At 38.3% G+C, this 16,885-nt stretch overlaps 2 protein-coding genes and 1 long non-coding RNA gene across 4 annotated transcripts; 1 reads left to right on the top strand and 2 right to left on the bottom strand.

Annotated features, from left to right (window-relative positions):
- The first annotated feature begins 2,816 nt into the window (after positions 1-2,816).
- On the top strand, positions 2,817-4,215 carry LOC136269999 (uncharacterized). The gene is made up of 2 exons (XR_010707632.1): positions 2,817-3,112; positions 3,378-4,215. It is a non-coding gene; the product is annotated as an uncharacterized lncRNA (long non-coding RNA).
- A 107-nt stretch (positions 4,216-4,322) lies between these two features.
- On the bottom strand, positions 4,323-5,681 carry LOC105343617 (growth arrest and DNA damage-inducible protein GADD45 gamma). 2 transcript variants are annotated; one of them, XM_011451038.4, is made up of 4 exons: positions 5,521-5,681; positions 4,956-5,057; positions 4,717-4,837; positions 4,323-4,523 (listed from the first exon to the last, which is right to left on the bottom strand). In XM_011451038.4, exons 1-4 carry the CDS (start codon positions 5,565-5,567, stop codon positions 4,356-4,358), a joined length of 438 nt encoding a protein of 145 aa, XP_011449340.3. In that variant the 5' UTR covers positions 5,568-5,681; the 3' UTR covers positions 4,323-4,355. The 2 variants fall into 2 exon arrangements, with proteins under 2 accessions (XP_011449340.3, XP_065922188.1); XM_066066116.1 differs by lacking the exon at positions 5,521-5,681 and adding an exon at positions 5,216-5,343.
- An 8,130-nt stretch (positions 5,682-13,811) lies between these two features.
- LOC105340465 (growth arrest and DNA damage-inducible protein GADD45 alpha) lies at positions 13,812-15,026 on the bottom strand. Its single transcript, XM_011446511.4, has 3 exons — positions 14,871-15,026; positions 14,431-14,752; positions 13,812-14,306 (listed from the first exon to the last, which is right to left on the bottom strand). The coding sequence occupies exons 1-3, from the start codon at positions 14,915-14,917 to the stop codon at positions 14,202-14,204; spliced, it is 474 nt and encodes a 157-aa protein (XP_011444813.3). The 5' UTR covers positions 14,918-15,026; the 3' UTR covers positions 13,812-14,201.
- Positions 15,027-16,885: the final 1,859 nt, after the last annotated feature.

Below are 16,885 nucleotides of genomic sequence, written 5' to 3'. Positions count from 1 at the left end.
AGGTTTTTGAGCTTCATGAAGACAATGAACGTTTGTAACATATAGTAATTTATGCATAACCTTCTGTTTTAAGCAAAATAATCAATTTATGATTGTCATAAAAAAATCTAGACAATTATAATTGCTAACGAGATATTCTTTTTCTTTCATACAACCTCATGAATATTTTAAAGAGTTATTTCCCTTTAATTGTTTTACTTGCTTCTAACTCTCTGCAATTTGGAAAAGTGTTATTTGATTCTGGGAAACTCCACAAGAATCGTGAAATAACCAGAATCTACAGTTGCAGAAGTTGTGAACGAGACGGAAAGGACACAAGAAGCCCACGTTGTCCTATTTGACGTCGTCATCTGCCATTCCAGTCATGTTTTTGTCTGACGATGCAAGGTCGAAGAACAGACGGAATGTCATACCGAAGCCATGACAAGTCAACTAGTATTTATATTACACATATACTTACCGGAAACGTTCGAGGGCAATGCTATGGTATTTTTATATTGTAATTATGGGCGAATGTCTAGAGAAAGTCTAACCACTGAGACATATGTATTTGGTGGATGAAAATTCCTTTGTATAACCCAGCTGATTCAAAATCAAAGGAATTTTGATAAAAGAGGAAAAATACAAGTGAAAGAGTTAATAAAATTCAATTTCAAAGCTTTTTTTTGTAACTATGAAGTTCAACATCTATAAAACCACAGCTAGGTCTTTTAGAAACTTGCAGATGTTCGAGACTTCTTTAAATTCACAAATGCCGATCTGTGGTTTACATCAAAACAGTAATCCAAAAATCGAGCATTTTTAACTAGCACATCAAAAAGACTGATCTATTTAAACACTTTCATCATTTACACTTCTGAAGTTATTAAATGCCATTAAACGCACCTGATATATGTCGCCCCTTAAAATCAGTTTGAAAGATGACATATGGAGACTACCTTCAAAGTTTTCATTATCTGTGGCTTTTAAACTCCGCGACCAACTGTTATTTGTTCACTGATGTTTTTCTAAAATTCAAATGCTAAAATCGTCTGATGATTCTGCAACAAACACGGGGGTGATATGTTTTCGACCAATTAACATTCAGCCTACATGGACTTCCTGCCAGTCACAAAAAAACTTGTTTGATTTCTTCCAAGAATAGAAGTTTCAATTACAAATTCTAGTAGTCCTTTCTATATTGTAAATATAGGGGGAAATAAGCATGGTCTGCAGATATTTTGGAGAAAAAATTCTATATAGCTGCAATTTAAATGGTGGTATTCTAAGAGAACTGACAAGCTAAATATATAGTAGCTGCAATTGCGATATGTTTTTTTTTGTTTTTTTTTTTACTGTGGGTTGGGGGAGGGAGGGACAGAAATGAGTCGTACATTATTCAAAATTTCTTTTTTCTATAAGCAGGGGAATAGGCTTGCATATAATCATACTATATACTTGGAGGAAATATATAATTCCTTCTATGTTAATTGCACCCGGACAATTTGTTGTTCGTTACTCTGAAATTTACATTGCACGTATACTTTTCTTTGTTGTGGGGGTTAAAATGGCATAAAATGTGCTGAGATGGTGGTATTTAACACCTGCGACAACTCTCAGTAACCTTGTTGTACCTCCAATTTAATCGGATGCCGTCAGCTGTCGATTAACCAAAATCCGCTACCTTGCGTTTGTTCAGAATGAAAAAAGAAAAGAAGAAATACCGTTAAAGGTAATTTGGGTCCGGGCCGCAGTGACAGGTTGGAATCTAACGACCCCAGAAAGCCGTCAGCTGGCGTCTCCAATACACTGTAAGCACTGAGGGCCATCTGCCACGGGTAGAAATTCACCTCAGTCTCCTTTGTTGTCGGGGACTTGCAGATAAATATACATAAGTGCCTGATTTGACAAAAGGCACGCGCCGTGTGTCATTTCCCACCTGCTTGACTGAAGAGCTAGAAGTTGAGCTCGTGACAAACTAGACCCAGTCTTGTTTCCCCCATTCAACTGCTTGTATTTACTGCCCAGACGGTGCATAGGGTATTTTATATTGTTCTCAGCCCTAACGGCATTCCAGTGGTTACTTCAGACTGCACAAATAAGCCAGAATTGAGGACTGCGATTGTTTGACAGATGTTACCGACATTTTTTTTCCTTTAAAACTCTTTTATATTGGCCAATACGTTTCTTTTAAAGCAATTAGTATAGCGTTTGCTGTACCCGTAATGAAATTACGATAATCAACAGGTCTTGAAAATGACGCACGAGGGATGGTTCTACCATTTTAATTTGTTAATTTAAGACAGACTAAGAGTCTGGCAAGCTGCTTATGATAATTAATAATTCATTAAAATAAAATGTAATTGGTTTTGAAAAAAGTCGCATTTTATATAGGCTGATTACATACGCTCGTGTCTATAACGTGTTGTGCATGTGGGCGTTTTTTTATTTTGTTTTATTTTGGTGATGTTTTTGTTATTGTGTTTACATAAACATGCATGTATTCTCTGAAAGCGAATTCAAGGTCCATACTATCAAGGGACATCGACCAAGCATACTTACCAGTAAATAGTACGGATAAGAACTCAAAAGCAGCAGTTACTGGTCACACCTTCTGACTTAAAAAGACTTTGCCCTGCTAGAATTAAATTACGAATGCAGCCGTGATCTTATAATAACTCTAGGCGTTCGGATTTTGCGTCAGCTATACATAGAATTTACACACCCATGACTCAGTGGCCACGGATCCCCGTTCCGATCAGCTGATCAGTGCAGCTAAATATAGATTTATATATAAATACCTGGGCTTTCTTCGCTGGCCCGTCAGATTTCGTGACTGTCATCGACGTAAGACGTCCTCTCAGGTGAGAGAGAGGGAGGACCACGGTCCCATGACTTCATGATAACACTTGAAATTTTATTGTCGATAAAATCAACATGACTGCTGTGGAATATACACATTAACTTTACCTTTCACTTATTTCTTAAATCATGTATTCATTGACATTAAACTGAACATGCAGTTGGTGTCTGAAGTCATGCACTTCGTACAGGCACGGACAGACAGACCAGCTCTCGTGCACATCAAGGCATCAACGCCAAAAGTCTTGTGCCCTTCCATGTTATCATATCGGTAATGATTAGGTTTTAATTTTAATTAAAACTTTATTAAAACTTTATATGACAATTACGTCATTCATATGTAATATTAAATATCACCAACGATGATTATAATTAAGCTGCAAATTCATTTGATTATAAATTAGCTGTTTTAGTCGACACGAAAGCAACCATCTAGTAGTAGTAATAAAATTAGGTGAACGCTTTGATATGGATTCGTTCGTTCACCTCGAGAACAACAGATCATTTTAATTGCTATTCAATCCAATACACAACAGACACAGAAGTTCAGGAACATCATTAACACACTGACCTAAAGAGGAGCTACTATTTCCAGGAGTTCAAACCCAGTCGGACGTTGAACTGCAGAGTAACGTTAAAAAACAAGAATCGATAGAGTCTGAGCTTGATACAGGTTCATGCCTGTATCGTGGTACATGCCTCAATAATGGACAAACAGGAGTTGTGGCGGATGCATGCATGTATGTCACATGGATACTGCAGAGGTCGTACACTACACATAGCTTGGAACTGCTGATGTATTTTGCATATCTATATACGCATTGTACCTATTTTTCTACGCATTCATATTTGACCTTGACATTGGGCGTCCCAACACCAGTGAAACGCATATGCTCTTGCACGAGGTGTTAATCTGGGTATTGGAGTTAAAGTGGAAATTCAGTCGCCATTATACCTTCTCAAATATAACCGCCACACCAACGCCATTAACACACTGGAACAGTTTAGAACATTCGAATCATGTAACGGCAACGAAAAAACAAAGACAACTTGCTTGAGTGCAACTTTTTATTTGCATTAAAAAATAAATATATACATTTATAGAAAAACATTTTTTACAATAATCTTCAAATTAACGACAAGCTTTGACTGACGAGATTTACTCGAACGACTGCTGGACTTGGCGGGAGATTTCAGCGAATGAAGCCTGCATTCTTGCGGGGGTTTGTAAACAGTGATCGCGAACCTGGATCCTTGCCGAGGGTTTCCCCGTGTTTTGGTGTATATCATCAAGATATGACTTCCGGGACGGGGTTTTCTTCTGTAAGAAATTTTTAACACATTTCCTTGTGTTGGCCAGAAATTGGGTTTTTCTGAAAAAATGAGGAATGAATTAAGCTAGTTTCTCAAAATTCCTTGTTGCATGTCTCTACAGAGAGTATCTATAATACCAGTAAAAGAGTTCAATTCTGTGTACTCACCTGGTAAAATAAAAGGCTTCACGTCAACACAAATCAAGCAGGCATTTCAACAACGGGTCCATCAACAACATCCATTAAGTCGTTGTATACGTGGTCGGTCTTTTCTGGAGCTTTCACTAGAATGCAACTGCAGTCAACTGCATCCGTGTTGGAATTCTCATTTCCGGGAAAGACTCCTTCCAATTTCTCCAAACTGTCAACCTGGCAAAATAAAGGTCACGATTATAGGAAACTCTTGGCTTTCCATAAGTAGGCCATGACGCAAATTTATGAATGGAAAAGGAAGTGTTGTGTGATTTATCCTGCACTGTTCAACGCTTATAGCCTATTTCCCAGAAACCACTCAGAATTCGCGTTAATGGTTTTTAGTGAATGTAAAAATGTGAAAACCTACCTTCAACAACTTGATGTCATTTTCCAGACAGTAAGCTTCCATTAAAGTATGGTGGATATGCACTGTTACATCTCCATTGTCTCCCACTGGAAGGATGCAGAGAGTGACGTCATCAGGTGCTCTGTAACCAGCAAAGTTAAAAGGTTAAGTTATGCAAACTATTCATAATTCTGCTGTTAAACTAGATTAAAAAAGTGAAATATACCAGATTAATTCCTATAATAGCCAATTATACGTACGTGTTCAGAAGCTGAGCACATTCATAGATGCCAAACGTCGTTCGACCCTCTGCTTGGGCCTGGACCAAAACGTCCTTCAACATTCTTCCAGTGTTTGTGTTTCTGAAGAAATAAAAATATTAAGATATCAATATTCTATTGCAGCTTTTGCGTCATAATCCAGACAAAAGACATTAAAAGAGAGGCATTGCGTAATCATTACAAAAATGTATTCATGATGCCGTCCCAATTTCAGGAATAAATAGTTTTGTTTGTTTGACCTCATGCCAGAGAATTCAGCCACCTCGTATATCGAAACAGTAAACAAGTAAGGCCACGCGTCAATCACCATATCATGTGCACACACATATGATGAAATCGTTACTGCATTAGCATGACCCACGAGAACAATCGTCATCGACGTCAAATCATCGGGTTTTTATTGCATTTGTATAATATATGATAATTTAATATATCTCGAATTAAAAAAGATTGCGCAACACATGGCCGAAAACGTGCACGTCCACAGAATGTATAGACATTCATTGTTCCAAAAAAAGGAGAGAACAAAATAAAATAAACATACCTTTTTTCGTTTTGCATGGCGAATTCGGAGTTCTCCGTGAAAGTCATATTATATTCCAATAAAAATAACACTAAATTAATCCAAAGTCAATTGTGTAGCTATCACGTCTGTACTGCTAGGGAGTATAGGCTTTTGTGTAAGCGTGTACGCGAATACACAAAGATTTAATACCAGGAAACAGGAAGGAGGAGTCAATTTGCATGTGAGCTTTTTCATTGGCTGAGAAATTCCCAATATGGCAGATGGTGTCCTTAGAAACACCTCGATTCAATATTTACATCCTCGTTTAAAATGTCCTGTTATGCTCAAATGTAATCTTATGAGAGAAAAAAAATTGGAAATTTCATGGAGTTGCTGCAAATTGAATGCAACGAAGCCTTGTTAAATCATAAAGCAGTAAAATATTAAAGAAAATATTGCAATTTCATATTCTCCCAACCTTTAAATCGTGCTATCTACGTACCACTGTAGACACGTTTATCAAACCTACGTAGTTCCAGCGTGGAGGTTCTAGTGATATAATTAGGGGGTTCCCCGGGATTACGTGTATAATTTGTATTTTTGTAATAAAGAGAGAATTCTCATGATGAGTGGACTTTGTGGCACGTAATTTCAAAACATCATTACTTCAGAATCTACTTCTTCATTGCAAAATGCACTATGCCATGTTTATTTGTTGAATGACACGACCCTCGCTCTTGTTATGTGTTTCAAAGTTCAGGCAGACCACTGTTTACATCCTAAGAAGATAAAGGGTCCCCAGCTTTGGTCGTTAACCGACCCCCCTATATGGTACATTGTACCTCCCGCACTGACGGAGGACTTTAAACTTGTAACGGGTAGTGTATTGGCACAGAGTGGATTAAATGCACCAGCTTTAGTCCAATAGGTAGTCACTTTCTCTAATTAGCTGTTGATATGATTCATCTTTGGCCGGCCACTACTGAGTCAGAACCGTATTTTTCGTGAACCTGAATCATCATCTAAGTTAACTTGTTACCCCGCCAAAGCACCTGCTTAGCGCTACTGTGTATACTGACAGCGAGATGAAGAATGCGTCATTCTTGAACACGATGAGGAATCGATAGATATGACAAATAGGTCAATTCAGAGGCACCAATATCAGGTTATGCATGTATGCGTACGTGTATGGTATATCCTTGTTGGCTTTCTATTTTTCAAATTATCGTGGATGAGTGCATGAAGATCTGAGGAAGGAATACATGTATGCAACGATTATGTTGAACTAAAAATAATTCTTTTGAAGATCCCCATCAATAACAAAGAATCTCGTTATCATCACCTTCTTCGTTTGTACTCGGCTGTAAACTAACTTTGCAAAATAAATTTGACAACGCGAAGAAACAAAAACAACTGCACCTTAAACCATTGTCCGAATTTGGAAGATAACTGCCTTCAAGTTCATTGGGTGGAAGACCCAACCCCCTCCTGTAGCTTACTGTACCTGTAAAGTTTAACTCTTGACCCCCACACCTTAGCCCCGGAGACTTACCTAATAGCCTTCCATTTATCGAGGGTTTTACCCACATTAACTCTCCCCTGCGAGTCGTTTCTTTGATGTGTTTGTTAAAAGAAGATTATGTTTCTGAGAGTAGTGTATCAAAGGCTGTCGATTTTTGTCTTTGTCTGATAGTTTGTCTAAGAAACTAATACATCACAGCTTAAACATGGCCATGCACCGACGACTCTGAGCTTTGTTGTCTCTGATGGACAAACCCTGCCGTGAGTCAGCAAAGAACAAAGACCGGCTTACCAACACAGGCTCCTTGTACAAACCTGACTATGTTCAGACACAGGGTTCTGTTGACAAGCAGGGCACCTGGTGCATTTTTGTAACCATTGCAAATACATGCAGTGCTACATTTATTGAAATAAGAACTTGGACATCTCAGTTGCAAAAGAAGCAATTTCAAACGGAAATTGTGCACCTCATAGGAACGCGTTCTGTTGCATTTCATAGCTTTGTGCAATTTACATTTGTTTACCAGTGAAATTAGTAAATGTTATGATCAAATATATTTTTAAAAATATATTTTTCAGAATTAAGACAGTAAACATTTTAATTGTCAATTCAATGAAAAATAAGCATCGGTTTAATTCCTCTCAGGAAACTCAACAGACGACCAAACACGACTCTCTTGTGTTTTCGAAAATGTCGAGTTCCGTAAAATGTGTATGTAGACTTCTCTATTTAAATCAATATTTTGTTAAATCAATTATCGCATACTCCTTTAATCACAATTTTAAAACAAATAATTGAAAAATAATATAAGGTTCATTCCTCTTGAAATACGTATCACGCACCTTATTAGCAACCATTCTGCATGTCATGTGTATTAATTATGATAGATTTGCTAGAGTATTGTCGACTTAGGTAGAACATTCTTGAGCATCTTGAGGATGACTTGTAAGAAATCAATTGTTCTGTGTTGATGAATGTGTTAATTACAAGAATTACTGGATCCAACTAGCTTAAACTCTAACTTATTACGACACTTGCCACATTAATAACAGCTAACCGACTCAACCAATATATACGACCCAATTCTGAATAAGTTGTAGACAGTTCTAAGAAAATATGCCAGTTCACGAGGCAGAAAACTCTGCATTTTAGGAAAGCAGTAATTAAGATTGTTATGTTCATTTGTAGAATATATTTAATGACCCCCTTGATGGTCTAACTGGTATCTATCAGTTGATGACATTGCCGTTCCTTTACCTGGAACTGAGGGCGGTAGACCCCTTGTTGTGGTCGTTTTTGCATCCTGGTTATATATAGTAAATACGCAAATCGCCGAAGCTTCACTCAGAGAATATTGATTAAAGATTAAAACTTGCAAATGATGTCAACATCATAGGCTGTGACATCTTCAACAGGGTGTGCCTCGTCATTAATGCGATCAGAGGTTTTATTTTTGGTATTGCAGAGGTGATTGGCAAGAATTGATATAATAGATACATGTAAAATATGAAATGGCATTTACATTCAAAGATTGTGTTGAATATATTTTTACTGGTACATAATGTAATGGAGTGGACTCGATATCCGTATAAATATGTCGCATTTAACCTGACCTTAGGATGTTCTACCTTTGGTGCTAGTTAATGTCTTCCCTTTGTGTAGGAGTTGTTGGGACAAATGAAATATACTCTAGCTGTGTGTATTATTTATGTAGGAAATGATTTGAGAAAAATGCTTTTTATTGTGGTAACGGAAAAGAAAACGCCCGAGCCTTTGTCACGAACGGTCTGACTGATCCTGCAGATATACCCACTTGTCTGTACGGTTACAGGTGAGATAATCCGCATCAGGCCGTACGATGCATGTGATTTCAAAATATCATGATTACATGAAGTTAAGGCGTACTTTCCTTTTGTTATTGAATGTAAAATTAATGTTAATGGATTGGTTTTAATATGCATTTATTGAAATTAACCTGTTTAGATAGACGTGGAAATGAATTTTATAAAATCATATACCTGCACTTCTTGAAATATCAAACATTTTATCATAACTTTAAGCGTAATAAATACCTGGAACAAATAAATAAAATGAGTAAAAAGTAAAAGAAAAAAAACCCCCAAAAATTAATTCCCAGACTCTAGGACAGTTGTAGGCGTGGTCGCCTTGTGTATCTAGAAACCCCTCGCCCCCATGTAGTCTAATCACCCCAGCCTTAGACTTAGATGTAATGCTGAGTCGATAGTTTTGGGTTTCGTGGAAGTGCAGGTTTAATCATGTTGTACTGCAAGACGCTGTCAGCCGGGCCTGGTATGCAGGAATGTCGAATATGCCGGCAATTTGATTCACTATATAGCTAACGGGACCTATACAATTGCAAGAATTTTAAACAGCCTTTTCAAGTAGGAATCGTAACACTTAGTAATAATATAATGAGTTGGTTTCCGCTCCCAATTGAATTATTTACCGACAATTCAATACACACCTTACAGATCTGTTACCTGAATATCTTCTTATATAAGTGACCTTTAATTTTGAATTAATTTTTCAGTAATAATTTAGAATTCCTATTTTTTAAACTTTCAGGGAAGTAATACAGTGGCAAGGAAACAAGGAAATACTCTGTTGTCCTAACAGTATATCAAGTTCCGGGAACTGTGGGTTGTCCTAAGAAATTAGTCAGTGATTGCCTGCTCTCAGAACTGGGGGATTCCCATGATGGTCTCTCAATGAACATTACTGAAATCGATTTCTCACCTGATTACATGATGGGTGATAACCAGCAGAGGTTAGCACATGCACAGATAACAGACAGCAATTTCCCCACAAAATACTTTGTTTTGCTACAAACAAACTCACACAACAATCTAGAGTTGTTTTGAACGCTGCTGAATCTAGTAAGGATTGTCAAGGTCGTAGCTGGGGGGGGGGGGGGGGGGGTGAATCAGGGGGGAGAGAGTGCGCAGTGTACTCCTTTGATCTACTTGTACATGCATGAAAATATTCAGAGACCCCATATGAAAAGAAAACAGAAATTTTGGCATGATGTGGTTTTTGTGCTCAATACATCGTCAGCCCTTGTGATAGTCACGGGGTAATGTGACAAGTATGCCAGCAATGGCAGTGACCTAGTTCACATGATCCGGTACCGGAAGCTGACCGTGACGTCAAACAGGGGCATTACTCTGTGTCACAAAGTTGTACCGGTAATTATTGATGGTTGTACATGCATATTTCCCGGAAACAAGAAAAAAAAGGTTGTTACTTTTTTTTATACTAATCATTCTAATAGATATTCAAAATATATGTAGCATTAATAGTCGTGCATTAGCAGTTGGACTAATGGCATGGTCAGATAGGAAGCCAATTTATTCGTCTAGATATCAATATGGACTCCCTAAAATGCACTTCATTTCTATGAAGCCTTCAACGACACTGGAGTTGTGTTCGGCCTTTAACACCGCCGGTTGATTGGGGGCGGGGGTACAAGACGATAGTTGTTTTAAGACTTTTCGACTATTCACCTCTGTTGACAAGAAAAATTGCAGTGGACAAACAAGCGAAGAGTTACACATGTAAATGAAAGAAAACAGTGAGCGGGCAGTCACCCTCCCATTGCTCAAAAACACTTAGCATAAACAGGTGAGAGTCTCTGCGGATGTCCTTTAATCGTGGGGGGACCGAACTCGTCTCAGGATATTGCCGCTCTGTGTAGGATGTACAGGTGTCATTAAAGATTCAACAAAGGTGTATATATTCCTTTTACCTGTGGCGATTATCAAAGGATTACTATATTTATATTCCTTGTGAAAAAGAACAAAGATATGTTATCTGTATTGCCGTGTGTATAAATTAAAATAGAGCACTTTAACAACTTAAAATAACATCGAATCGCCCAAAATAGATTGCTTCCCGATTTAGAAACTCATTAGTTGCTAGTTTTACGTTTGCCCACCGAGACTCGGCAACATTATCCCAACAAAGAAAAAAAATCAAAAATCAATATGCATTCTCCGTGCTAATCCAAGACAAGCACGCATTTTTCAAATTCTTTTTGATTAAATTACTGGCAACTGATATACCAAATTATTCCATGCTCGCATTCGAATAAAAAAGAAGAAATAAATGTTATTCTACGTTTGACTGTTTCTAAAATGTCAATTAAAAGGTTAATCATATTTGATACATATAAAACAATAAGCTGACTTTCCACCCTCAGAAGTTTTGGTTTGTATTGAGAAAAGTTCAACGCCTCTTAGACTGGTTGTAAAACCGATGACATTTCTTATATTGATCGCCGAGATCGAGTAGCAGCGTAAAGCAGCACAGAGCGGAGCGCGAGGTCAGCGATCCTAGCGGGCCAACGGGGTCACCGCCCTCGTCGTCCTCCTCTAATTGGGGCGCGCCAGTTCAAGCAAAGCCTGATTAAACCATCTCTCTCTCTCGCTCTCTCTCTTTCTCTCTCTCTCTCTCACTCTTAACTTGAACAACATTTGTGTTATCTTATTGCACAATTTTCATCTAGGGTACAGATATTTCGTACACTGCACTTAGATATGTTCTATGAACTGTTGTTCCAGTTACGAGAATAAAGGTGCGTTGTCCACCCTCCACCCCCTCATCCCTCCCAACCTCTCTTTCTCTCTAACATGAAGTTAAATTTCAATTACAACATTTTCAATGCATTTTCAGCTCGACTCGATCATTCAGTTTAAATTTCATTAGTTCCTTATTACAATACTTCAGTCGGCTGATAGTTAGATGGGGATGTCCTCGTATGAAAAGGAATGCCAATCGCTCCAATCAGCACGCATAATTGTTTTCATGAATGCAACAGTTTTTCAGAAAATAGCGGAGAGTCTTTGCATATCTGCAGTGAATAAAAAGACTTGAGAATTTTGTGCCGTTTTGTAAAAATACTTTGCAGGATCGAAAACAAATTATTTGGTTGAAGGTACAGCCATCAAAATTTAATTTCTAGATATGGCTTCAGCAATGTAGGAGCGTAAAAGCCGCAACTAAGTACCACACATATTATATATGTTATTGTAAATAATATTGTTGCATATATAATATCTATTATATATAATTAGATATTGAGGTCAAGCTGATTAACACCAGTACTTGAAGAAACTAGTTTCTACCTGTGCATTCTCACATAGAATACACTGGTATATACAATGCTTTATATCAAAGCATAATTATTGTCCTAGTTTAAACAACTGCCCTGTTTCTTAGATCTATATGACAGTGTCATGTTGTTGCAATGACTGAAGTTAAGCGAATAATAAACTAAAACATTACAAAACAAAATTTCAACGGTTGCAAAAAAAGTTGCAGGCCGCTGAAACATAACTGAGAAAAGCAACATTAGTTTCATTGGTTCACTTTTTATGAAAATCTCTTGAAAGTTAGATAATCACGCTCTTTTCAAAAACATTCTTTCACGAAAACAAGGCACTTGTATCGATTTAAACCTACGGATTTTTACTTCCTAGAAAAACAGCCATAATGTCATGATAAGCACACAAACAGTTTTCAAAAAAAAAAGTTCAAATGGCTGAGATGCAGGCCAAATGAGGAGAGCGAGAGTTGAGCAAGTTCAGAGTGGATCGATGGTAGATGGTAGATTATTCCAACTAGGGAATGCGAAGACTTCCATATAAGGAGGCAGACGGCATCCCCTGCAAGGGCGTCTGGTCTATTGTATCGGCGCTGGCAAATAAATCATAAAGTTGACTAAATTATCCAACATGACGAGACAGTGGCGCGCTGATCCCCGTACTAAGCCAAACGAACTCTAATACACCGAGTAAGTTGTACCTTTATCAGCACACGGGCTGGGACGGTTATAGTGCACGTCACGGTTCGGCGATCAGAGTCGTGAAGCGGTTCATTTCTCAGTGCGCCGCACTTTTAACTTATTTATCTGTAACTAATACAAGACAATTATTTATGCTTTGTAAATTCATTACAGGTGTTTTAATTGCAGGTAATAGGCTGGCACAGACAGCCTTTGTTCCCGCTTCCTTTCTAGGGCCTTATTCGGTTACTGAGTTCGATAGCAGTGCGTGCCACCTTCTTCTTCAGTACTCAACACAGACCTTCCACATGCTCTATACAATGCCATACTACTCACGATACAGTCAGATATGTAGTTAGTTTCTTTATCTTTAAAATACTTTGTGACCTCATACTTGAACAAGACCTAATTCACGGGGCAGGAGTATATCATAACAAAGGTGAGAGGGAGAGGAGACGCCGTTAGACGGCTTCCGGAAATGGTTCAAAAGTATCGAATTCCACCGTGCTCATTCAAGTATCTTGCGGGTGGATTACCGAGTCTGTCTTTTGATGAGTTACATTCCTCACCGATGTCTGATCAAGGTGATTCAGAGTTGTTCGGTGCATAGTATTCACGGCGCGAACATTTCTCTCCTAATGATATTCAAGACATTATCATAATGACTTGTACAAGACTGTAACAGTTATAGGAGATATATACACTCAGCCTCGAGAGCTTAATACAGTATTACATTATCATATATAACGTCCGTCTAATAACTCTTGTGGAGACAGTAATTTCACGTTTTGCAAAACGGATTCCATCAGGCGCCTTACGTTCTATAGTCATTACAATTCAACTCCAAGGAAAACTAGCTGACGTTTTAACAATTTAACACTATTGAATGCAATCAGTGTCCTGACCAATTTTTCGGTCATTCAAATTATATTTTGATTTTATTAATCTTTATATATAATACTTCAATTGCTGGTCAAACCTCAAATAAAAACAAATAAATGCAAATTGATTTCTGATAATATTTTATTAGTACAACAAAATATTAACATTGATAACAGATAAGAGACCGCTTGATTTGGAGTCTGCCACAATATGGTACAAATACAATCTGGGGACATCTATTCCCCGCTATGTATAAATTGTGGGTCAGATGTAAAACCAGTCTCTTTCTCCACAGACAGCGACATGTATCCCCAACGATGGTCGCCAAGACCGGTGAGGAAATGCACATGTACACTGCACCTCTCTTAGGAACACGTGCTCGTTGGCGCGAGTCTCTAGGGTTTCAATCCGTTCAGACACTGCTGCCAGATTTTTGGGTTCACGTGCTATGAGATGTGAGTTCATTTACTCAGAGTGAGCTGCTGAGAATCACGAGGAGTTCACTGCACTACGTCACTCCGGTAGGGTTATCACGGGGAAAGGTTCGATCTCGTTCTTGATGATGTAATCAAAGAAGTCGGCCAGCATCGATTCCGATGAGGACATTTTGTCTGCGTTCTACAAAAACAAAGAATACACAACATCAGTTACTACGTCTGGTACCTTTAAAAATTTTCACAAGCATATTTTCCAAAAGGTGGGATTGGAATGTTTAAACATTTGATTTAAATACCAAACGTACCTTGACAAGAATGCAGGACAGGTCGTCTGGTTCATTGTTGTTGGGGTCGGTGTGAGAGGACAGGATCTTCCTGACCTTATCCTCGCTGTCCACCTTCAGGAGAGGGATGTCGTTCTCCCAGCAGTAGGCCTCCACCAGCTTGTGCTGGATGCTGATGAGAACATCGTCCGACTTGTTCTCCAGCAGAAGACAAAGGGCCACGCTGTCTGCTTCCTCGCCCAGGAATTCGGCGCTAGGCATGGCTCCCAGAACCAGCCTTTTGTCTGTTGCAGCCATGTCGACTACGTCTTTGACAGCCTCTGCCACTTGGTTCATGTAACATCTGCAAAACGAACAAAGAACACGTGAGCTTACTGTAGATCGTTAGGTAACGAAACCTCAGAAATTCTCAGGTAAACTGAAGGGAAAAAAAATAAATGCAGGTCGTAAAAGATGCTTACCTGTCTTCATGAGCCATTTTTGAAGCAAGTAAATCCGTAACAGTCATGATTGAAATTAAATCCTTTGTGTTAAGTGATAAAATCCACAGAGCAATACAGTACACTTCCGCACTATCGAGTCTCGTCTGAACATGTGTTTCATACAATGCAAGCCTCGCTTTATATACCGTCGGCGAAAAGTGGGCGGAGCTAACGGGTTTCTACGCTTTGTGATCCACTGGTTGTTGACCTGAATTGATCCCGCTCGGAAGAAAATGCCCATCGGAGTAAATGAACCTGGAAGATCGCAGGTTATTGACTTATTCTCAACAAAATTTTGTCATAAAGAAAATCTAATGATGATAATGGTGTTCCAGTAACCCACAAGTCACTGCTCTTTCCAGATCGTTATGCGGACCACTGGAACAATGAGCAGCATTTATCAATCGTTAAAAGGACTTTGCCACTTAGGTCATGATGCATAAAGAGAAAAGGTCCAAGCCAATTCCTTCGCTCTTGAAGAATTGGTACTTTGTACTGATAAAATGAATTGATATGAACGTTATTTTTTTCAACAATATGAAAAGTAATGATAACGGACCTTGACTATAGTCTATAGTATTTTGGCCTTGGGTGTGAAGTGTGAAGAGTGCATCGAAGTAACAGTGCAGAAATGTCTCATCTAACCAACTCCCCGTAGAAAATATATCAAATGTTGAACGTGAACAATGGCTTAAAGAAATATGATTGATCAGCTCTCTGGTGAATATGATTAACCTTACACAACAGTCGAGGTCAGATCGGTATACACAGATGATGAAGACTACCGGTAGCTTATTAATATATGTGTCATGTATAATTGGATGATTCAAAGACAAGAACCGCTGCAGAGCACTACTAGTGCTTTGTTTTACCCATCTCATATTGCCATAGATAATCTGACAAACTGATCTGCATATCATTATGGCAAAAGTCATCGGCCAAATGGCTGCATCTGAAGGACTCAGATTCCCAATCAAGCCAGGAGGATCGTTGGGAAAATTCAGCACGACAAAGAGAAAAAAATGACCCTCTGGATCGTAGAATCCGATTAACGGGACACATTACTGTTATGTTTTGCCACCAATTCAAGGTCATTTTGTTTTCTCGATCCATGACCAGATCAACTTTGTGCTTTTATAAAACAGAGAATGTTTACCTATTTATGTTGTCGCCAATGCTTGTACATGTATCATTCCAGTGAAATCTGGATTCCTATCTATGCATGATTACAAATACCAAGGATGGCGGATCAATTATCACCTCAGAAGCAATCGCAAATACATGTAGTAAACATGATTAGACACTTTTAGTAGAAAATGTTATGAAACTAAAAATAAGACAAAGTTTTGATTTTCTTTATTTAGATAACAAATGACTTATCAATGTGAAATGCGACAGAGATTATTATCAGCACAAAGGTCATCGGCCTGTTAGGTGTTTTGGATCTGGACCGCACTAGGTCCGGCGAGGTAGTTTGTGACTCACTGTCTTTCTGTAGAGTCGTAAGTGACCGGATTTTCCTCGTATCGCACTAAATGTAACGCGCACCTGATTCTCCCAAAGTGTACTTTGGCAATTGACCAGGTTCAGTACACGGAAAGAGGTACATCTGGTCCGAGCGATCTCGCGACTGGCGATAGTAACGGAGAAATAGCGAGATGTAAACATAAGGTAACCATTGCCTGACTAGCACAAGACTTTGTTCGCTTGACAATACAAGTGCTTTACGTAGAGTATTTCGGCATGACTCGAATATATGAATGAACCTTATTCTCACCTGTACCGGCACGTAATCAGATTATAAATATATCGACATGATTCACTTTTAAAATGATCATGCATATCAATCATTTCTTTTCTTACAGATTACCTACATACAGATGTTCGTGAAAAAAATATAATTGTGAAGCAAAATTTTACTTGCTAAATTAGAAAATAACCATCATACATAAACATGTCATGATGTATTTGTGGTTTAAAAATAGGTGGCTTTT

This window comes from Magallana gigas, chromosome 7, assembly GCF_963853765.1.
Source record: "Magallana gigas chromosome 7, xbMagGiga1.1, whole genome shotgun sequence".
Lineage (NCBI taxonomy): Eukaryota > Metazoa > Mollusca > Bivalvia > Ostreida > Ostreidae > Magallana > Magallana gigas.
The sequence above is the reverse complement of the archived record's forward strand: the minus strand, read 5'-3'. Positions and strand labels throughout refer to the sequence as shown.

Excerpts from the sequence above, each read along its gene's own strand:
- LOC105340465 (XM_011446511.4), bottom strand. The coding sequence starts at position 14,917 with ATGACTGTTACGGATTTACTTGCTTCAAAAATGGCTCATGAAGACAG. Across the intron at positions 14,753-14,870 it reads AAAATGGCTCATGAAGACAG|ATGTTACATGAACCAAGTGG; the intron begins GTAAGCATCTTT and ends TTCGTTTTGCAG. Across the intron at positions 14,307-14,430 it reads TGTCCTGCATTCTTGTCAAG|AACGCAGACAAAATGTCCTC; the intron begins GTACGTTTGGTA and ends TTGTTTTTGTAG.
- LOC105343617 (XM_066066116.1), bottom strand. The coding sequence starts at position 5,286 with ATGGTGATTGACGCGTGGCCTTACTTGTTTACTGTTTCGATATACGAG. Across the intron at positions 5,058-5,215 it reads GCTGAATTCTCTGGCATGAG|AAACACAAACACTGGAAGAA; the intron begins GTCAAACAAACA and ends TTATTTCTTCAG. Across the intron at positions 4,524-4,716 it reads ATGACATCAAGTTGTTGAAG|GTTGACAGTTTGGAGAAATT; the intron begins GTAGGTTTTCAC and ends TTATTTTGCCAG.